Genomic DNA, 23,917 nt, shown 5'->3' with positions numbered 1-23,917 from the left:
GCGAATAGCACATCCTCTCTCTCTCTTTCTCTGACTCGTCTGGTGAGGGTAAAAGTACTCGGGCTGTGTGTGTGGAACTTGAACGCGAAGCAAGGGTAGGGAGAGTGACAGTAAAACCAGAAGATTAGCGGATAGGAGGGTGACATAACTAGATAATCCACTTGCCCTAGTTGAGTTTTTCTATTCCTAAGAGCAAGTCCAATGGGCCGACTCAAACGGACGGCATTTTTGTCCGTTTGAATCGGCCGTCCGCCTTCTTTTAGATTTGGGTCGGCAGGGTTTCATGACCGCGCGCATTTTAGATCATATCAGCGGCCATTGCGTCGTTCTGGTTTTGGCGCTCCAGCGCGCGGGAAAGGTCCGCGCGCGCGGGGAAAAGCGGCTCCAGCGCGCGCTGATTTTGGCGCTCCAGCGCGCGGGAAAGGTTCGCGCGCGCGCCACGGCCGGCGCTCGTTATAAGAAGGCGCTCCCTCTACACTATGTCCGTCGCCCACTCGTCTCGCCCCCTCTCACTAGCCTCATCGCCTCTGCGCCACCATGTCGATGTGCCGCCTGGGCGCTTCGGATTTTCGCGGAGTCCGCGAGCGCCGCTCCGGCGCCTTCTCCTCCGAGATCTGGTTTGGCAAGAAACGCCTCATCCTCGGCACCTTCGACACCGCAGAGGAGGCGGCCCGCGTGCACGACGCGGCGGCATGGCGCCTCCTGTGGCCTCGTCGGGGTATGAATTTTCCCGACGTGTCAAGCCAGCGGGCACAGGATCTCGCGCCTCTCCCGCGGCTTTTCACAGACGAGCATCGTCGTGTCCACCGGAGGCGGCAGCGTCGCCTCGTCATCATCGAGATGGACGTGGAAGCCATGGTGGTGTGGCACGAACGCTTCTCGCAGGACATCGTCGATGAGCGCCAGTTCTACAAGCAAAGGAGGACGGAGATGGACGCGAGGAGGACGGAGCGAGCCGCCTATCGGGAGGACAAGCGTGCGCGAAAGCAGGCCGCTCAATTGAAACTGAAGCTACGAGAAACGTCGGGTTGGGACTTCGAAGACGAGCAGCATGCTGACGCCTACATTCAGACGTCGGAGGAGGACATTACCGAGTCGGAGTCGGAAATCGACGAGTAGTTGGTATTTTATTTTATCTGTGTATGCTAGAACTATCTATGTATCCTTTTTTATCGGAAAAAATGGCCCGCGGCGTCGGCGACGAAGCAGGCGGGCGAGGGTGTGCTGTTTGATGTGGAGAGGCCAATGTGCCACTGACCAGCGGGCCCGGGGAGGAGAGAGGGCGAGCGCGCGCGTCCGTCTTGTGCCCGCGCCGACACAAATCTGGCTTAAAAATAGGTCGGGAATGGGTCGGCAAGCGGACGAAAGTGGACGCGTGTCCGTTTGGGTCAGCGAGTTGGGCCGACTTTTCTGTCCGCGCCGATCCAAACGGACGGCGGCGGACGAAATGGGTCGCCTCATTGGAGTTGCTCTAAGAAGCTGGATGTAGGAGACTGGTTGCAATTCTTGATGTATTGATCGGGTGCAAAGTGCATGTATATATGATATACAAGGTCGGCCTCAACATCATCTATACAAGGAATAAGAGGTGGGCAAAGAATACAAGATATACATGCAAACCGTATATTCAACACCCCCCATAATCAAAGCGTCGCTAGAGTCACAGAGACTGGATTAAAACTCCTCAAAAGTGAGAGTACGCAATCCCTTAGTCATCACATCAGGGAACTGGTGTGCCGTCAGAACATGAAGAACCCGAATGCGTCCAAGGGCCACATGTTCGCACACAAAATGAATATCGAGCTCGATGTGCTTCGTCTAGCAATAATGAACAGAGTTGGCGGAGAGGTAGATGGCGGATACATTATCACAATATACCACCATAGCCTGGGAGACGTCGTGACGCAACTCCTGAAGAAGTTGTTGAAGCCAGGAACACTCGGCAACGGTGTTAGCTACAACTCGGTACTTGGCCTCCGCGCTTGAGCGCGGAAACGTAGGTGTTGGGGAACGTTGCATGGAAAATAAAAAAATTATACGCACAAGCAAGATCTATCCATGGAGATGCATAGCTACGAGAGGAGAGAGTATGTCTGCGTACCCTTGTAGACCGTTAAGCGGAAGCGTTTATCAACGCGGTTGATGTAGTCGTATAGCTTCACGATCCGCCCGATCAAGTACCAAACGTACGGCACCTCCGCGTTCAGCACACGTTCAGCTCGATGACGTCCTCGCCTTCTTGATCTCGCAAAATAAGCGAAGTAGTAGATGAGTTCCGGCAGCACGAGGTGTGGTGACGGTGGTAATGCAACTATCTCCGCAGGGCTTCGCCGAGCAGTACGAAAATATGACCGAGGATGAACTAGAGGGAGAGGGGCGCCGCACACGGCTTGGGAATCGTGATGTGTGTTGCCCCTCTTCCTCCTCTGATATATATAGGTGAAGGGGGAGGGGCGGCAGCCCTAGGGTGCCCCCAAAGGAGCCGGCGGCCAGCCCTAGTGGCCTACCCTAGGTGCGCCCTCCTTTCCTTTCTCTCATGTGGAGGGGAAGGCAGGAGGGGCTAGCTGTCGGTGTCAAAACCGGCGGATCTCGGGTAGGGGGTCCCGAACTGTGCGTCTAGGACGGATGGTAACAGGAGGCAAGGGACACTAAGTTGTACCCAGGTTCGGGCCCTCTCGATGGAGGTAAAACCCTATGTCCTGCTTGATTAATATTGATGATATGGGTAGTACAAGAGTAGATCTACCATGAGATCGGAGAGGCTAAACCCTAGAAGCTAGCCTATGGTATGATTGTTGTTCTGTATGTTGTCCTACGGACTAAAACCCTCCGGTTTATATAGACACCGGAGAGGGTTAGGGTTACACAAAGTCGGTTACAATGGTAGGAGATCTATATATCCGTATCGCCAAGATTGCCTTCCACGCCAAGGAAAGTCCCTTCCGGACACGGGACGAAGTCTTCAATCTTGTATCTTCATAGTCCAGGAGTCCGGCTAAAGGTATAGTCCGGCCATCCGGACACCCCCTAATCCAGAACTCCCTCAGTAGCCCCTGAACCAGGCTTCAATGACGACGAGTCCGGCGTGCAGATTGTCTTCGGCATTGCAAGGCGGGTTCCTCCTCCAAGTACTTCATAGAAGATTTTGAACACAAAGATAGTGTCCGGCTCTGCAAAATAAGTTTCCACATATTGCCATAGAGAGAATAATATTTACACAAATCTAATCTGCTGACGTATTCCGTAGTGTGACGCACCACGGCCAAGCCTTTATTCATTTTATTATCCCACCTCAGCGCGTCATGCGAGGCGGTTTCCTTGGCACGTCTTGTTAAAGCAGAGATCGTGTCCCCTTATTTCGGGATTCTCATCAATACGGGCGTGGGTAACCCAACCGCTTTTAGGACTCCTAGACTATAGGCAAGTCCAAACGGCCACGTAGAGGACGCTTGATATTCATCCTCTTTATAAAGGGACAAGGCTTTTATTTTTTCCTCCCGTGCTCAATCGAATCCTTCCCCCACCTTAAGCTCAAACACCCAAAGTTCAGGTCAGGTGCTCCGAACCTTCAATCATGTCCGAATCTAGCCTTCAAGGCCGATGGGTGCCTTCCTCCGTCACGGAAGAAGACATCAAAAAGTTGAGGGAGGCCAGATATCTGACCGCCGAGGTTTTGCATCGGCTGCCTGCCCGAGGGCAGGCCGTCCCCTCCCCCGAACCCAACGAGAACGTCGTGTTCATCTCCCACTTCCTCCGAGGTCTAGGCCTTGCTCTAGATCCTTTCGTCAGGGGTTTGATGTTTTATTACGGGCTAGATTTCCATGATCTAGCTCCGGACTCCTTTCTTCATATCACGACATTTATTGTCGTGTGTGAGGCCTTCCTCCGGGTTACCCCTCACTTTGGCCTGTGGCTCAAGACCTTTGAAGTAAAGCCGAAGATGATCGAGGGGCAACATGCAGCGTGTGGAGGTGCCTCAATATGCAAGATGACGGGAGCTCCATGGCCCAAAGGTTCCATTCCAGAGGTGTCTGAATTGTGGCAACAGGAGTGGTTCTACATCACGGCTCCTAGAAGTGCCAAGTGGGCGGCCGCCCCTGTTTTCCGCTCGGGCCCTCCACCACAACTGATGTCATGGATCAGCAGAGGTCTGAGCTGGGGTCCAGCCAAGGACATTCCTATACTGCAAAGCCGCATTCGAGATCTCTTCAATGGAGATTTTAGTTTGGTTGCGGTAATACAAGTTATGCTGGTTCGTCAAGTCCAGCCTTGCAAACACCGGCCCCTTCGCTTGTGGGAGTTCAATCCCGAGGGACCGCGTGTCATCCAAAATTTCCTCGGCCTGACGCACGAGGAGATGTACAAGTCATTCTTCGGACCTTAGGTAGAGTGTCCAGAAATCACCGAGGACGTGGGCCTGAGCAGTAACCGCGCTGCCCAACAGGTAAGGAATCTTTCGGCCGAACATACTATCTCTCATTTGTTACGAAGTTATTTCTGAGATTCGCTTTTTGACCAGGACTGGCTAACAAAGGCGAAGTTGATTCGGTGTTCGGCCCCCCTCCCTGAGGGTTTGGACAATCCGGTATTGGAAAAGATGCTCCAGGTCGCACCCTACCCGGAGCCTTTGAAGGAAGATACTGGGAAGGATAATATAGGCGGACGCGGGCCCCCAACGCTGCCCATTCTAACCGAGGGAGCGAGCGTCTCCATGAAGGAAGACGACCGGAGGAGGAAAAGGACTACGCCCGGGGATTCGGAAGCCGAAGCTTCCAAACGGGAGAAGAAGTCTCCCACAGAGGGTCCTACCTTGGGGGTGCATTTGCCGCACAAAGTCCGCGGGGGGATCAATTCTCCAGCGAGTCGTAAGTGACCCGAAATACTTTAATAGTACAGGTATGCCATCTTTTTCTTCTGAGAAAATAACCACCGCATATATCTTTGCAGTTCGGGCCTTAGCCCCTCTCAAATGAACTCGTCTTCGGGGCATCTTCTTCCAGAGATGATGGAGAGCGAAACGCCTCCTCCGGACTCCTCCGCTCCAGAAGCGGGCAACCCCGAAGTGTCATCGCGGAGGGCCTCTCCGAGTCCGGTGAGGCCAGAAGATAATCCCATCGACCCCCGAAGCTCCCAGTGTCCGGCTCCCGAAGAGAGCGGACAAAAGAGTCCGGCACCGTCTGGTGTGCGATCGGATGTTCTGAGGGAGTTGGTGGGGCGAGCGGCCATCTCAGATGAACACCATGTGCTGATGAATACGGTGATGGAGAGAATCTCGTCCGCCGAAAGCGGATTGCATGAAGCTTTTATGAGTCTACTGACAGGCTTTGAGGTACGTAAAATAATGTATGATAGTCCTGCACATGCTAGGTGTGCCCTGTGTAGATAGTAGCCCCTGAGACTCTGGTTGTCATCGGAAACGACGACGAACAGAGGATCATATTCCCAGGTAATAACCATACTGCCTCTATTGCAGGTGATGGAAGCTCCGGTGGCTAGCCGGACTAGCGAGTTTTCCCATTTAAAACGGCAGTTGGATGCGGCAGACGCCAACATCGAGCTTGTTAACAAAAGGCTTGATGAGGCACAGGGTAAGTGTCATTATCTGGTAAACGCCACATAGTAAGAGAAGCATGATGCCAGTATCTTTAATATGTTGTGACTGCAGATGGAGCTGCCACTGTTGAAGCCTTGCGGGCAGAACTTGCCCGAGCCAAGGAACAAGCGAGGTTTGGTAATGCGGCTGCTTTGAAGGCGGCCGAAGAGTTGAAAGACGAGAAGGCCGCGCATGGCGAGAGCCGAGATAAGATGGCCAAGGTGGCCATAGAATTAAAAGCCGCCGCCGACCGTTGCCGGGTTCTTGAAAAGGAAAACCTAGCGAAGGCATCGGACCTTGAGAAGGCTGCTGCGACGAGAAAAGACATCCGCTCTGCTATGAGGGCGAAGAAGGAGGAGCTGCGGGAAGCCGGAGATATTGTAGCTGGGAAATCCTTTATGTTGCGGAGGAAGTTCGGGGATCCACGGTATGCCTCTCTGGATCGGCTGTGGAGTTCGGAGGATGTGTATATGGATTTGGCGGCGAGCGCTGCCGATGCGGCGAAGTACTTCTAGGGTCAGACGGACCGTGAAGTGGACCAGCTGTTTTGGACACAATTCCATTCTCCTGAGCGTCCGCTTTCATTGACTGACCAATTAGCCAAATGGGCCGAACTGAATAGGTTGTCCGGACTCGCCATGAGGTCTGTTGTGGATCAGTTATGGCCGGAAAGGCCAAAACCGAACAATTATTTCAGCTTGGTGCAGCAGTTCCTTGACGTGGTGCCGCGCATTAATGCGATGAAGAGGTCGGCGTGCATAGAGGGCTCACGGATGGCCTTTGCCCGTGTTAAAGCATACTGGGCGGAGATGGATGCTACCACTGTTGCAGCGCGGGATTCGGCCATAGGTCGAATGGCTGCTGAGCACTACTTTGAAGAAGTTCTTGAGGGTGCTCGTTTGATAGAGACCCAGTGCTCAAAAAATATTATGTTTGAGTGATATGTAGTCTCATTGGAAGCAAAATGCTTTTATAAATTTTTATAAAGCTATTTTTATACTTTTTCCTGAAAGTAATATGATGCCTCCTGGGCGGCCGTTTATGTATACATGTGTATAACCTGAAAGATTGCAGCCATCGGCTTCAACCCCCACGCATATAATGCGGAGGTGCTCGCAAAAAACACACATTCACACTTAACCCAACGTCTTGGTCCTATTAAGGAGGTGATAGCGGAGCGAGCGAGGCAACCGGACTATAATTCTTTAGCACTTTCACTTAGCCATAGGAGTTTGACAGTGGGGCTACCAGATAGCCCCTGGTGGCTCCGCACTCTCCCGATCCCGGGGTGCGTACATGCCTGGCCGGAAAACGGCCCTTCGTTAAGGCGGAGGAATTCTAACATTCCAACAGGTCATTGAGTGGTTGAACAGTCTCATGCTATATCATGACAGTCAGTTTTCGGCTTTCTCTACTGAGGTGCTCGTCCGGATGAACCAGGGCACAATCGCAGTAGTTCTCCTGGTGCTACCTTAGCCGGTAAAGCAGAACGTAAGGCACCAAAACACAGGAGCCGGGCAAACCCAATATTTGACCAAAGACAATGATTCGGAGCTGATGCATATAAGGCCAAACTCGCGACGCCGAACACTCCCTAAGGTATTCGGTCTTTGTGGTATAAACCGAGCCTAAATAATGGCCTTTGTAAGAAGCCCCTTGTGTCCAGGTACGTGCATTGTTCTGGCGTGGCCACATGCCAAGACGTCAGCATCCTTCTCAACCGTGGATATGTATCAACAAGAGACAGTAAAAAAGGTTTACGTAGGGTCTTAATCTAAAAAGAATCCTTGGAGCGGGTCCCTGCTGCACGTCTGCGCCTGTGTCTCCGTTGTGCCGTATCCTGGACGGGTGTAGCACGATGATCGTCTGTAAAAGAGAGGAATTTAGGTGAAAAAGTTGTCGTGCAAATAGATAGTTTTTAAAGAAACCATGTATAATTCAAGATGAGAAAAAATTGCCACTTGTCTGCGCGCGTTGAGCCCCTTGTATTGACAAATAGGGGTGTGACCACTTATTCGGTATAAATAGCGGCGCCGGACTTGATTAGTTGTGTCTGAGGTCTTGACAACCTATTGGATGCTTTCGCTGGTTCGGGCGCCTTTAGTGTGCGGATGCCAGGGCAGCCGCACTCTCTTCGGCGCGCAGAGATCGCTTGATATTTCCATTCACTCAAATGATGCCATGTGGACCGGGAATCTTGAGTGTGAGGGAGGCGTAGTGTGGTATTGCATTAAAGCGAGCGAAAGCTTCGCGTCTGAGCAGTGCTTGATAGCCACTTTGGAACGGAGCGATGTGGAAGGTTAAATGCTCGCGACGGAAGTTATCGGGGGAGCCGAATATAACTTGTAGTAGGAGGGAGCCCGTACAACGAGCCCCTGGGCCTGGCGTTACTCCTTTTAAAGGTAGTATTGCTCTGGCGAATTTTTGTTGGGTCTAACCCCATCCCGCGGATTGTATCCTGATATATTAGGTTTAGATTGCTGCCACCGTCCATCAAGACTCGTGTGAAGTGATATCCGCCAATTACTGGGTCTAATACCAGGGCAGCCCATCCTGCGCGTCGGATACTTGTTGAGTAATCGCGATGGTCGAAAGTGATCGGTTGAGACGACCAGTGGCAGGACTTCGCGGTGACAGGCACTTGGGTATATTTTCCTGGGAGTGTCGCGTTGTTTTTTCCCTTGATCACGTGTAACACGTTTACTGTTTTGACTTCTGGTGGAAATTTCTTTTGTTCCCCAGTGTCTTGCTTGGGAGGCTCGTCCTCGTCTGCACTTGGTGTATCCTCCCCCTTGTGTACGGCGTTGAGCTTGCCGGACTGCTTGAAGACCCAACATTCTCTGTGGGTATGATTAGCAGGTTTACCAGGGGTACTATGGATCTGACATACTTGGTCCAGAATTTTGTTGAGGCTGGACAGTTCATCCCTGGTGCCTTTAGAGGGCGGCTTTTGCTGACCTGGCCGAGAGCTTTTGAATCCGGCATTTACTGTCGTGCCCTTCGTGCTGTCTTCTTTATTCCGGTGTTTGTTATTGCTGTTGCGCCATGATTTCCCATTTTCATCTATAACTTCAGATGTACTGGGGTCGCTGGTGCTGCATCTGGCTAGCCAGTTGTCGTCACCCGCACAAAAGCGGGTCATGAGGCTTGTCAATGCGGCCATCGTTCTCGGCTTATTTTGGCCGAGGTGTCTGGCGAGCCATTCGTCACGGACGCTATGCTTAAAAGCTGCCAAGGCTTCAGCGTCCGGACAGTCGACAATCTGGTTCTTTTTAGTAAGAAACCTGTTCCAAAGCTTTCGGGCTGACTCTCCGGGATGTTGAGTTATATGACTCAAATCGTCCGCATCCGGGGGTCGGACATAAGTCCCTTGAAAATTTGCCCAAAAGGCGTCTTCGAGTTCTTCCCAACTTCTAATGGAGCTTTCGGGGAGGCCTTTAAGCCAGTGACGAGCTGGCCCTTTGAGCTTGAGGGGTAAGTACTTGATGGCGTGGAGATCATCTCCTCGAGCCATATGGATATGAAGGATGTAGTCCTCAATCCGGACCCCAGGGTCTGTTGTTCCGTCGTATGTCTCTATGTTTACGGTTTTGAATCCCTCTGGAAACTCATGGTCCAGCACCTCATCGGTGAAACATAGGGGGTGTGCGGCACCCCTGTAGCTGGGTGTACCGTGTTGTTCAGATGTTTGTTGTGTAGCGTTGTATGCTGGGGCGCGCTTGCGTGGTCTATAGATGGATCTTGTTGCGCCGTCCTTTGGGTGTGAGCCCTCGCATGGGTCGCGTATTGTATTGTGAGTGGCGTTGTATGCCGCTCTGTGTTGGTAGAGGGGTCGTCTATCCGACCAGGTGGCTTCTTTGATATTTGGTTGTGGTGGGTCTGAGGCCTCCTCATAGAATTCAGGTAGCAGCTTCCGCTTTGGGTAGCTCTTGGAGGGGCGATTGTTGCCGTACCTCGCTGCTGTGTTGAGTATTTTACTCCATCTGATTTGGAGTGTGTCTTGCGCAGCCTTGAGCCTTTGCTTCTGTTTTTTAAGACTTCTCACGGTGGCAACAAGCCTTTTACGGGCGTTCTGCTGCTCCGGGTGCCTGTCCGGCGTTATGTCGTCCGGACCATTATCCTTGATAGAATTTGTTTGTTCGGTTTGATTATCCGGATTCCGTTGTCCGGCAGCGGTTTGCCCTGCTCCAGTGCTGGGTCTGTGTGATCGTTATTTCTGTCGAGGCGGGATTTGGGGCGGCGCTTGCGTCGCCGCTTTGACTGCTTCTCGAGGGAACAAGCCTTCGGTGCGTCCTTCCGCTCCTCGTCGTCATCTTTTGGTGCGTCCACCATGTATACGTCATATGACGAGGTGGCTTTCCAGGGCCCAACATGCGTTGGTTCTTCATCGTCTCCTTCATCGGCGTCCATACCGTCGATGTCTTCGGAGTCGAAGTCGAGCATGTCGGTTAAATCATCGACAGTGGCTACAAAGTGGGTGGTGGGTGGGCTTTGAATTTCTTCATCATCCGTATCCCAACCTTGCTGACCGTAGTCCGGCCAGGGCTCTCCTGATAAAGAGAGAGACTTTAGTGTCTTCAGAATATCGCCAAAAGGCGAGTGCTGAAAGATGTCCGCGGCAGTAAACTCCGTGATCGGCGCCCGATCGGATTCGATCGGCAGGGGCGCGGAGGGTTCGAAGTCCGGAGAAGAGTCCGGCTCCTTGGAGTCACGAGTCTAGCGGAGTGCGGGGCTGGTGTTCGGCTCGATCGCCGTTGGAATCGCAGCCCCCGAGGCGGCGTCCAACCACCCATCCTCGATCGGCGCAGTTGGCTCCGAATTAAGGGTCGAAGCCGATGCGGGTGCGCCCTCCAGGGCACTGTTCGGCGGCAGAGCTAGATCACGCTCGTCGTGACAGTGCGGCGCGCTCGGCAGTGGCTCGCATCCGTCGAAGATCAAGTCCCCGCGGATGTCAGCCGTGTAGTTTAAACTTCCAAATCTGACCTAACGGCCAGGGGCATAGCTTTCGATCTGCTCCAGATGGCCAAGTGAATTGGCCCGCAGTGCGAAGCCGCCGAAGACGAAGATCTGTCCGGGGAGGAAGGTCTCTCCCTGGACTGCATCACTATTGATGATTGTAGGAGCCATCAAGCCTAACGGCGACGACACAAAGGAACTCTCAATGAAAGCACCAATGTCGGTGTCAAAACCGGCGGATCTCGGGTAGGGGGTCCCGAACTGTGCGTCTAGACCGGATGGTAACAGGAGGCAAGGGACACGAAGTTTTACCCAAGTTCGGGCCCTCTCGATGGAGGTAAAACCCTACGTCCTGCTTGATTAATATTGATGATATAGGTAGTACAAGAGTAGATCTACCACGAGATCGGAGAGGCTAAACCCTAGAAGCTAGCCTATGGTATGATTGTTGTTCTGTATGTTGTCCTACGGACTAAAACCCTCCGGTTTATATAGACACCGGAGAGGGTTAGGGTTACACAATGTCGGTTACAATGGTAGGAGATCTATATATCCGTATCGCCAAGCCTGCCTTCCACGCCAAGGAAAGTCCCTTCCGGACACGGGACGAAGTCTTCAATCTTGTATCTTCATAGTCCAGGAGTCCGGCTGAAGGTATAGTCCGGCCATCCGGACACCCCCTAATCCAGGACTCCCTCACTAGCCCTCCTCCCTTTCCTTCCTTAGGGCTGCCTGCCAAGAGGAGGGGCGGGCCAGCCCTATGTGGACTGTGGGCTCTCCCTCATTGGCCCAACAAGCCTAATAACTCCCCGTGGCCTTCCGGAACACCTTCCGATACTCTCATAAAACTTTGGTGCATTCTGAAACCTTTTCGGACACCAAATAGTATTGTCCTATATATCAATCTTTACCTCCGGACCATTCTGGAGCTCCTCGTCATGTCCTTGATCTCATCCGGGACCCCGAACAACATTCGGTCACCAACTCATATAACTCATGTAATACTATATCATCAACGAATGTTAAGCATGCGGACCCTACGGGTTCGAGAATGATGTAGAAATGATCGAGACGCCTCTCCGGTCAATAACCAATACCAGGACGTAGATGCCCATATTGGTTCCTACATATTCTACGAAGACCTTTATTGGTCGAACCTTTATGACAACATACTAAATTCCCTTTGTCTGTTAGTATGTTACTTGCCCGAGATTCGATCGTCGGTATCTTCATACCTAGTTCAATCTTGTTACTAGCAAGTCTCTTTACTCGTTTTGTAATACATCATCTCGTAACTAACTCCTTAGACACTTTGCTTGCAAGCTTCTTGTGATGCTGTATTACCGAGCGGTCCCAGAGATACCTCTCCAATACACGGAGTGACAAATCCCAATCTCAATCCATGCCAACTCAATAGACACCTTTTAAGATACCCATAGAGCATCTTTATGATCACCCAGTTACGCTGTGACGTTTGATACAACACAAGGTATTCCTACGGTATCTGGGAGTTGCATGATCTCATAGTCGAAGAAATATGTATTTGACATTAAGAAAGAAGTAACAATAAACTGAACGATAATATACTAAGCTAAGAAATGGGTCTTGTCCATCACATCATTCTCCTAATGATGTGATCCCATTATCAATTGACAACTCATGTCCATGGTTAGGAAACCTTAACCATCTTCAATCAACCAGCTAGTCTAGTAGAGGCTTACTAGGGACACAATATTTGTTTATGTATCCACACATGTATTTAAGTTTCCGGTCAATACAATTCTAGCATGAATAATAAACCTTTATCATGAAAAAGTAATATAATAATAACAAATTTATTATTGCCTCTAGGACATATTTGCATCAGTCTCCCACTTGCACTAGAGTCAATAATGTAGTTCACATCGCCATATCATTAACACCCATAATTCACATCGCCATGTGACTAACACCCAATGAGTTTACTAGAGTAAATAATCGAGTTCACATTGCCATGTGATTAATACCCAAAGAGTACTAAGGTGTGATCATGGTTTGCTTGTGAGAGAGGTTTAGTCAACGGGTCTGCCATATTCAGATCCGTATGTATTTTGCAAATTTCTATGTCTACAATGCTCTACATGGAGCTACTCTAGCTAATTGCTCCCACTTTCAATACGTATCCAGATTGATACTCAGAGTCATCCGAATCGGTGTCAAATCTTGCATCGACGTAACCCTCTACGACGAACTCTTTATCACGTCCATAACCGAGAAACATTTCCTTAGACCTCTTACGCAACTAAGGATAATTTTGATCACTGTCCAGTGATCCACTTGTAGCGACCCGACCTTAGACGGTCAAGTCTCTGTGCATAAGTGTCATCCCTGGATCGGTAATGCTGACACACACAGTACACGAAGGATTTATAACAGAGTAGCAATCACACACTTATTACATCGATAGTCTCCAAAGAGAACTTATTACAATAAATATGGCTTAAGGCCATCTAAATAAGATAACAGCGGAAGGCTTGGAAGATAAAGTGAGTCCATCAACTCCAACGGCATAGCTGAGTGCACGACAACGACCTAGTGCACCTTACTCTTCGTCTGAAAAGTCTGCAACATGATATGTGGCAGCCCGAAAACGGTTCAGCACATGGAATATGCTGGCATAGTAACACAGTAGAGCAATGAACAGAATAAATGCTATCACTACATGCATATAAGGCTGGTGGAGGCTCTATGGTTAATATGTTTAGCGAAAAGCCAATTTTTCCCTACAATAAAGGAATATGTTTTATTTAACTATCATGGTAGTTGAAAAACATTGAGAAGGTTCCTCCAACTCAAACCCAATTAAAAGTAATTATAAACCCAACAAATTAATTTTAGAGTGATGAGATCCATATGATAATCCAAGAACCATATACTCAAGATGTCCATAACCGGAGACACGGCTAACCATGATTAGATTGTACACTCTGCAGAGGTTTGAGCACTTTTCCCCACAAGAGTCGATCTCCTACGTTGGATTTCTCGCACTACATGGTGTTTGAGAAACGGATGACCGAGACACAGTCTTTCAGTAACATTAACTCTAACCCTGGGTAGACAGTACCAACCTACATCCCCTACATCTGCTAGCCTATCACTGGAAGATGTCATGCAACATACTAGACTATGCTAGAGCCCATAATAGCTTGTGGCTGCAGATGGAAGTTTCTAACATGAATAATCTTACGATCCCTTTGAGCCTGAGAGGCGGACCATAGGATGATCACACGGGTACTCCGGGATATCCTAGGACAACACTGGATTCTCCAGGTGCCCAAAACCAACAATCCACCCAGATGTGTATTAAAGTTGGCACCTTAAGTTAACCATTAATTAACAATCTCACATATGTCATGGATTCACTCACCCAAACCACGTCTACGAGCATAGCATAGCAATATAAGCATAACGTAGAGGTAGCTCCCAAGGGTTTGATAATAAAACAGGTGATAGGTTCTACCTCATCAACTACTTCCCAATACCCACATGTTAATCACAACCTACTCATGTAGTGTTTAAGGATTGAAACTAATGCATAAAACCGAGTATGAAAAGAGTATGATCAATGTGTTACTTGCCTTGCTGACGATCCGCAAAACCTAGTGACTCGTAGTAGCATGCCTCGCACTCCGGGAATTCTATCGCAAACAAACAATAGCATACATAAGCACTCAAGGCAAGATGCATGGGTAAAACTCAAATAAGAAGATCTAATCAGAAAGTTCAACTAAAGAACTCCGGTTTGCAAAAAGAATCAAATCAAACAGAGTAACGAAACTTAAACTACGAAAGAAACAAGATCCGTTTACTAATCTGGACTAAAGTCAAATTTTACAGTACCAAAATCTTGTTCAAGTTGGTTAAACAGAAATAGGGTTTCAGGACAAAGGTCTAGGTGCTTGTTTCACCTGATTTGGATAAACGAGCGAAAAGATAAACTAAAACGAAGATCAGGGCAGAAATCGCGTTCGAAGATAATCGCGGGAAAACCCTGAAAAAAATAAAACGAGACGAACAGGCTAACGAACGAACGTTCGCTGTCTGCGGCTAACTGACGAACAATGTTCGTTAAAATGAACGAACAGATGGGCGTCTACTAAATAACTAAACCGAGAATAACTTCCTGATCTCTGCATTATTAGGCACATAAATACGGTCCTCAAACCACAAGGTGTCGTGCTCATCCTCACGAAAACCTTTGGCTTTTTCTTTGCTCATTCTCTCCTTTATTTCAGCAATTTCCTTGTCATCCTTCTGAGCTTCACGAATCTTTCCCAACAAGGTAGACTGAACTTCCATTGCTGCAACAAAACTTCTAGGAACAATCTCCAAACGAAGCTCCCTGAGATCTTTGGCTAAGTCCTTTGGCAATCCTCCTGTTAAGAGAGTATTGATGTGACTCTTCCGGCTCAAAGCATCTGCTACGACATTGGCCTTTCATGGATGATAGTGTAGCTTCATGTCATAATCCTTTATAAGCTCCAACCATCTCCTCTGCCCGAGATTCAGCTCCTTCTGTGTGAAAATGTACTTCAAACTCTTATGATCCGTGTACACATCACAACGGTTTCCAATAAGAAAATGTCTCCAGGTTTTGAGTGCATGCACTACAGCTACTAACTCCAAATCATGTGTGGCGTAATTCAACTCATGCGGTCGAAGTTGACGAGAGGCATATGAAACAACTCTTCCGTCTTGCATAAGCACTCCTCCAAGTCCTAAGCGGGAGGCGTCACAATACACTTGGAAATCCTTCCGTATATCCGGCAGAATCAGCAATGGGGCTGTAGTCATAGGTTTCTTCAACTCCTGAAAACTGGCCTCACATTCTTCTGTCCATTTGAACTTAGTGTCCTTCTTCAACAACTCCGTCATGGGCTTTGCGATCTTTGAGAAATTCTCAATGAATCTCCGGTAATATCCTGTGAGTCCCAGAAAACTGCGGATCTCTCCAACCGAGGTGGGTGATAACCAATCGGCGACTGACTTAACCTTGGTGGGGTCTACTGCTATACCTTCTCCTGATATAACGTGTCCAAGGAATCCAACTTCCTTCAACCAAAACTCACATTTGCCGAACTTGGCATATAACTGATGTTCCCTGAGCTTCTCGAGAACTAAACACAAATGCTCCTTGTATTCCTCTTCATTCTTCAAGTATACCAAGATATCATCAATGAACAGCACAACAAACTTATCCAAGAACTCCATGAACACCTTGTTCATCATGCTCATGAAATAGGCAGGGGCATTAGTCAATCCAAATGACATAACCGTATACTCATAAAGCCCATACATTGTGGTGAAAGCTGTCTTAGGTATGTCTTTTTCTCGAATCTTCAACTGGTGGTATCCTGATCGCAGGTCAATCTTTGAAAACACTTTAGCTCCTTGCAACTAATCAAACAAATCATTGATCATCGACAGTGGGTACTTGTTCTTGATCGTCACTTCATTCAATGCACGATAATCAACAACCATTCTCAGAGATTTATCCTTCTTCTCAACCAAGAGCACTGGGGCTCCCCATGGTGATGAACTTCGTCGAATGTAACCTTTCTCCAATAACTCCTTAATCTTTTTCTTAATCTCCTTCAGATCATTCGCGGGCATCCTGTATGGTCTCTTCGATATCGGTCCAGTGCGTGGCAACAGCTCTATCAAAAACTCAATATCACGATCTGGCGGCATGCCTGGTAATTCCTCTGGAAATACATCTGTGCAATCCTTCACTACAGGCACTTCTTCCTGAACAACTCCCGTGAGGGAATTTATGTGAGTACTCTTAGGAGTATGCCTGGATACATACTTAATCCTTTGTCCTCCCGGTGTGGTGAGTAGAATTGACCTACTAGCACAATAAATGTTTCCTCCATACTTCGATAACCAATCCATTCCTAGTATCACATCCAATCCTTGTGACTCCAGAATTATAAGGTCTGAGGGGAAAACATGGCTACCAATGGTTAGGGGTAACCGATCGCATCATCGGCTGGCCATATACTCTGCACCGAGTGAGATCACTAGCAAAGGTGTCCTAAGGGCTAGGGTGGGTAACTTAAACTTGTCCACAAATCCCCTTGAAATGTATGAATGCGATGCACCAATATAAAAAAAAACGAGAGCGGTAAATGACTTAACCAAAAACTTACTGATGACTGCATCTGGCTGCCAGGCCCGGCCGGTAAAATCCGGGGCCCTGTGCCAAATTCAAAAATGAGGCCCTATCTTGTTATAAAAACAGAACTACGGAAGATTTTTTTACATATGCTTGTAAAAGACATGATTAGTGACTCATCTAGATTCATGAAGCACTATAAGAACAAATAAAACAAAATTAAAGGAATGTGCATCATTGATCTATTGAAGTATTGAAAGAATTGCTAATTTCCTGGTGATTATTCCAGGTCAAACTATTGTAGTGCTGCTCCTGTAGAGAATAGACCTCACGACATTTCTCTACTGAATTGCCACGTCTATCAGCTGATCACACCAGGTACAGGAGGTCAAGAACATACGACGGATTGGCATCTTGGTGCTCGAGTCACGACAGTTCTCCAGTCGGTAGCCTAATCGACCGTATCTCAAGATTAATTCTATATGCTCTAGTAGCCTATGATGGGGATATTTGAAATTTTGTGAACCTAAAGATCACTGAAATAAATGTTTCACCAAGGATGCTGGAAAAAAAGGAGTTATACCGAGCAAAAGGTACATGGGGAAGCATGCATTGGCCTGCCTGTCCTGAAGTACAGACTTAACGACTGGCCTAGTACACACAGCAGCACATATCCTCGTTTTTGGCCTCAGTTTTTTTTGTACGGTGCATTTTGGCCTGAAAACATGATTATGTAACTGGCCAAAGTGCATGCGAGCGTTGACCGGGTGAGGAAGGATCGCGAGCGATGCACGCCCACTACTACCTCTTGAGCATTGCGTTGGTTTTTCCTTGAAGAGGAAAGGGTGATGCAGCAAAGTAGCGTAAGTATTTCCCTCAGTTTTTGAGAACCAAGGTATCAATCTAGTATGAGGCTACGCGCGAGTCCCTCGCACCTACACAAAACAAATAAATCCTTGCAACCAACGCGATAAGGGGTTGTCAATCCCTACACGGTCACTTACGAGAGTGAGATCTGATAGATATGATAAGATAATATTTTTGGTATTTTTATGATAAAGATGCAAAGTAAAATAAAAGGCAATGAAAATAGCTAAGTGTTGGAAGACTAATATGATGGAAGATAGACCAGGGGCCATAGGTTTCACTAGTGGCTTCTCTCAAGAGCATAAGTATTTTATGGTGGGTGAACAAATTACTGTTGAGCAATTGACAGAATTGAGCATAGTTATGAGAATATATAGGTATGATCATGTATATAGGCATCACGTCTGACACAAGTACACTGACTCCTGCCTGCATCTACTACTATTACTCCACACATCGACCGCTATCCAGCATGCATCTAGAGTATTAAGTTCATAAGAACAGAGTAACGCTTTAAGCAAGATGACATGATGTAGAGGGATAAACTCATGCAATATGAAATAAACCCCATCTTGTTATCCTCGATGGAAACAATACAATACGTGCCTTGCTGCCCCTACTGTCACTAGGAAAGGACACCGCAAGATTGAACCCAAAGCTAGGAACTTCTCCCATTGCAAGAAAGATCAATCTAGTAGGCCAAACCAAACTGATAATTCAAAGAGACCTGCAAAGATAACCAATCATACATAAAAGAATTTAGAAGATCCAAATATTGTTCATAGATAAACTTGATCATAAACTCACAATTCATCGGTCTCAACAAACACACCGCAAAAGAAGATTACATCGAATAGATCTCCACGAGAGAGGGGGAGAACATTGTATTGAGATCAAAAAAGAGAGAAGAAGCCATCTAGCTAATAACTATGGACCCGGAGGTCTGAGGTAAACTACTCACACTTCATCGGAGGGGCTATGGTGTTGATGTAGAAGCCCTCCGTGATCGATGCCCCCTCTCGTGGAGCTCCGGAACATGCCCCAAGATGGGATCTCGTGGATACAGAAAGTTGCGGCGGTGGAATTAGGTTTTTGGCTCCATATCTGATCGTTTGGGGGTACGTGGATATATATAGGAGGAAGGAGTACGTCGGTGGAGCAACAGGGGGCCCACGGGGGTGGAGGGCGCGCCCCCTACCTCGTGGCTTCCCTGTTGGTTGCTTGACATAGGGTCCAAGTCTCCTGGATCATGTTCGTTCCGAAAATCACGTCCCCAAAGGTTTCATTCCGTTTGGACTCCGTTTGATATTCTTTTTCTGCGAAACTCTGAAATAGGGAAAAAAACAGCAATTCTGGGCTGGGCCTCCGGTTAATAGGATAGTCCCAAAAATAATATAAAAGTGAATAATAAAGCCCAGTAATGTCCAAAACAGAAGATAATATAGCATGGAGCAATCAAAAATTATAGATACGTTGGAGACGTATCAAGCATCCCCAAGCTTAATTCCTGCTCATCCTCGAGTAGGTAAATGATAAAAACAGAATTTTTGATGTGGAATGGTACTAGACATAATTTCAATGTAATTCTTCTTAATTGTGGCATGAATATTCAGATCCAGAAGATTCAAGATAAAAGTTTAATATTGACATAGAAATAATAATACTTCAAGTATACTAACTAAGCAATTATGTCTTCTTCAAATAACATGGCCAAAGAAAGTTCATCCCTACAAAATCATATAGTTTAGTCATGCTCCATTTTCATCACACAAGAATGCTCTCATCATGCACAACCCCGATGACAAGACAAGCAATTGTTTCATACTTTATTAATCTCAAACTTTATAAACCTTCACGCAATACATGAGTGTGAGCCATGGATATAGCACTATGGGTGGAATAGAGTATAATGATGGGGGTTATGTGGAGAAGACAAAAAAGGAGAAAGTCTCACATCAACGAGGCTAATCAATGAGCTATGGAGATGCCCATCGATTGATGTTAATGCAAGGAGTAGGGATTGCCATGCAATAGATGCACTAGAGCTATAAATGTATGAAAGCTCAACAAAAGAAACTAGTGGGTGTGCATCCAACTTGCTTGCTCACGAAGACCTAGGGCACTTGAGGAGGCCCGTTGTTGGAATATACAAGCCAAGTTCTATAATGAAAAATTCCCACTAGTATATGAAAGTGACAAAACAAGAGACTCTCTATGATGAAGATCATGGTGCTACTTTTAGCACAAGTGTGGAAAAAAGGATAGTAGCATTGTCCCTTTTCACTTCTCTCTTTTTTTGGGGCCTTCCTTTTTTTATTTGGCCTTTCTATTTTTTTATTTTTTATTTTTATTGGGACAATGCTCTATTAAATTATGATCATCACACTTCTATTTATTTACAACTCGATACTAGAACAAGGTATGACTCTATATGAATGCCTCTGGCGGTGTACCGGGATATGCAATGAACCAAGAGTGACATGTATGAAAGAATTATGAACGGTGGCTTTTCCACAAATACTATGTCAACTACATGATCATGCTAAACAATATGACAATGATGAATGTGTCATGATAAACGGGATGGTGGAAAGTTGCATGGCAATATATCTTGGAATGGCTATGGAAATGCAATTATAGGTAGGTATGGTGGCTGTTTTGAGGAAGATATAAGGAGGTTTATGTGTGAAAGAGTGTATCATATCACGGGGTTTGGATGCAGCGGCGAAGTTTGCACCAACTCTCAATGTGAGGAAGGGCAATGCACGGTACCGAAGAGGCTAGCAATGATGGAAAGGTGAGAGTGCGTATAATCCATGGACTCAACATTAGTCATAAAGAACTCACATACTTATTGCAAAAATCTACAAGTCATCAAAAACCAAGCACTATGCGCATGCTCCTAGGGGGATAGATTGGTAGGAAAAGACCATCCCTCGTCCCCGACCGCCACTCATAAGGAGGACAATCAAAGAACACCTCATGTTTCAAATTTGTTACATAACGTTTACCATACATGCATGCTACGGGACTTGCAAACTTCAACACAAGTATTTCTCAAATTCACAACTACTCAACTAGCACAACTTTAATATTACTACCTCCATATCTCAAAACAATCATCAAGCATCAAACTTCTCTTAGTATTCAAAACACTCAGAAGAAAGTTTTTACTAATCTTGAATACCTAGCATATTAGGATTATTTAAGAAAATTACCATGCTATTTAAGACTCTCAAAATAATCTAAGTGAAGTATGAGAGATCAATAGTTTCTATAAAACAAATCCACCACTGTGCTCTAAAAGATATAAGTGAAGTACCAGAGCAAAACTATATAACTCAAAAGATATAAGTGAAGCACATAGAGTATTCTAATAATTTCCGAATCATGTGTGTCTCTCTCAAAAGGTGTGTACAGCAAAGATGATTGTGGTAAACTAAAAGGCAAAGACTCAAATCATACAAGATGCTCCAAGCAAAACACGTATCATGTGGTGAATAAAAATATAGCTCCAAGTAAAGTTACCGATGGAAGTAGACGAAAGAGGGGATGCCTTCCGGGGCATCCCCAAGCTTTGGCTTTTTGGTGTCCTTAGATTATCTTGGGGGTGCCATGGGCATCCCCAAGCTTAGGCTCTTGCCACTCCTTGTTCCATAATCCATCAAATCCTTACCCAAAACTTGAAAACTTCACAACACAAAACTTAAAGTAGAAAATCTCATGAGCTCCGTTAGCGAAAGAAAACAAAACACCACTTCAAGGTACTGTAATGAACTCATTATTTATTTATGTTTGTGTTAAACCTACTGTATTCCAACTTCTCTATGGTTTATAAACTATTTTACTAGCCATAGATTCATCAAAATAAGCAAACAACACACGAAAAACAGAATCTATCAAAAACAGAACAGTCTGTAGTAATCTGTAGATAGCACAATATCTGGAACCCCAAAAATTCTAAAATAAATTGCTGGACGTGAGGAATTTATCTATTCATCATCTTCAAAAATAATTAACTAAATATCACTTTCCAAATAAAAATGGCAGCAGTTCTCGTGATCGCTAAGGTTTCTGTTTTTTACAGCAAGATTAACAAGACTTTCCCCAAGTCTTCCCAACGGTTCTACTTGGCACAAACACTAATTAAACACAAAAAATACAAACAAAACAGAGGCTAGATAAATTATTTATTACTAAACAGGAGCAAAAGGCAAGGAATAAAAATAAAATTGGGTTGCCTCCCAACAAGCGCTATCGTTTAACGCCCCTAGCTAGGCATAAAAAGCAAGGATAGATCTAGGTATTGCCATCTTTGGTAGGTAATTCTTCAATGAGGCATCTACCATCCTTAGGAATTTCTCTATTTTTATTGATTATCAAACTTTTAGGCACAATATCGAAAAATTCATTTGTAACAAATGGTTCCTTAATGATAGCAAAAAGATTGGGATGAATACTTATAGATTTGAGATCCGCAGTTTCCTTACTAGAGGATTCACCCTTACTTTTAGGAACATACATAAGCTTGGCAATTTTAGTGGGAGGACTTGGAGTATTATTTACAGAAGAAAAAGCGGTTCCCAAGTTGGTAATAATATCCTCAAGTTTATCGATTCTAGTGGTATCCTGATTTATTTTCTCATTAACTATAGGTTCCTTTTCTTTAATATTTTTCAAAGTGACTCCTACTTTAGATCCATATTGAGTGATTCGGTTGTGGATCTTTTTATCCAAATTTTCAATTAACTCTATAGTAGCAACCTTATTTTCAATAATTTCAAGTCTTTGCATTACATGCTCCAAAGTTAACATAGTTCCATTAACCAAAAGAGGTGGTGAGCCAAACAAATCTATCATAGCATTATAAGAATCAAAAGTATGGCTACCCAAGAAGTTCCCTCCGGTAATGGTATCAAGGATATATCTGTACCAAGGAGTAGCGCCTACATAAAAATTGCGAACAAGAACGGAAGTAGCTTTCTTCCTGGTAGATCTGTTTTGAGCATTGCAAATTCTATACCAAGTGCCTTTTAGATTATCTCCCTCCCTTTGCTTAAAATTTAGAACTTCATTCTCGGGATACAACGGAGAAGAAAAGGGACTAGCCATAACGACAAGAAAACGGAAAAGAGGCGAACGGAAAAGAGAGGGCGAATAAAACGGCAAGGGTGAAGTGGGGGAGAGGAAAACGAGAGGCAAATGGCAAATAATGTAATGCGGGAGATAAGGGTTGTGATGGGTACTTGGTTTGTTGACTTTTGCATAGACCTCCCCAGCAACGGCGCCAGAAATCCTTCTTGCTACCTCTTGAGCACTGCGTTGGTTTTCCCTTGAAGAGGAAAGGGTGATGCAGCAAAGTAGCATAAGTATTTCCCTCAGTTTTTGAGAACCAAGGTATCAATCCAGTAGGAGGCTACGCGCGAATTCCTCGCACCTACACAAAACAAATAAATCCTCGCAACTAACGCGATACGGGGTTGTCAATCCCTACACAGTCACTTACGAGAGTGGGATTTGATAGATATGATAAGATAATATTTTTGGTATTTTTATGATAAAGATGCAAAGTAAAATAAAAGGCAATGAAAATAGCCAAGTGTTGGAAGATTAATATGATGGAAGATAGACCCGTGGGCCATAGGTTTCACTAGTGGCTTCTCTCAAGAGCATAAGTATTTTACGGTGGGTGAACAAATTACTATTGAGAAATTGATAGAATTGAGCATAGTTATGAGAATATCTAGGTATGATCATGTATATAGGCATCATGTCTGAGACAAGTAGACCGACTCCTGCCTGCATCTACTACTATTACTCCACACATCGACCGCTATCCAGCATGCATCTAGAGTATTAAGTTCATAAGAACAGAGTAACGCTTTAAGCAAGATGACATGATGTAGAGGGATAAACTCATGCAATATGAAATAAACCCCATCTTGTTATCCTCGATGGCAACAATACAATACGTGCCTTGCTGCCCCTACTGTCACTAGGAAAGGACATCGCAAGATTGAACCCAAAGCTAGGCACTTCTCCCATTGCAAGAAAGATCAATCTAGTAGGCCAAACCAAACTGATAATTCGAAGAGACTTGCAAAGATAACCAATCATACATAAAAGAATTCAGAAGATCCAAATATTGTTCATAGATAAACTTGATCATAAACCCACAATTCATCGGTCTCGACAAACACACTGCAAAAGAAGATTACATCGAATAGATCTCCACGAGAGAGGGGGAGAACATTGTATTGAGATCAAAAAAGAGAGAAGAAGCCATCTAGCTAATAACTATGGACCCGAAGGTCTGAGGTAAACTACTCACACATCATCGGAGA

General features: G+C 46.1%; 1 protein-coding gene across 1 annotated transcript; it reads left to right on the top strand.

Moving 5' to 3' along the window:
• The first annotated feature begins 537 nt into the window (after positions 1-537).
• LOC147971794 (uncharacterized) lies at positions 538-1,119 on the top strand. Its single transcript, XM_087524121.1, has one exon. It carries the CDS (start codon positions 538-540, stop codon positions 1,117-1,119), a length of 582 nt encoding a protein of 193 aa, XP_087380247.1.
• The last annotated feature ends 22,798 nt before the right edge of the window (positions 1,120-23,917 follow it).

Source organism: Triticum urartu, chromosome 5A, assembly GCF_056163025.1.
Source record: "Triticum urartu cultivar PI428250 chromosome 5A, HENAU_Tu73, whole genome shotgun sequence".
NCBI lineage: Eukaryota > Viridiplantae > Streptophyta > Magnoliopsida > Poales > Poaceae > Triticum > Triticum urartu.
Note: the sequence above shows the minus strand (reverse complement) of the source record. Positions and strands in the feature narration are given on the sequence as shown.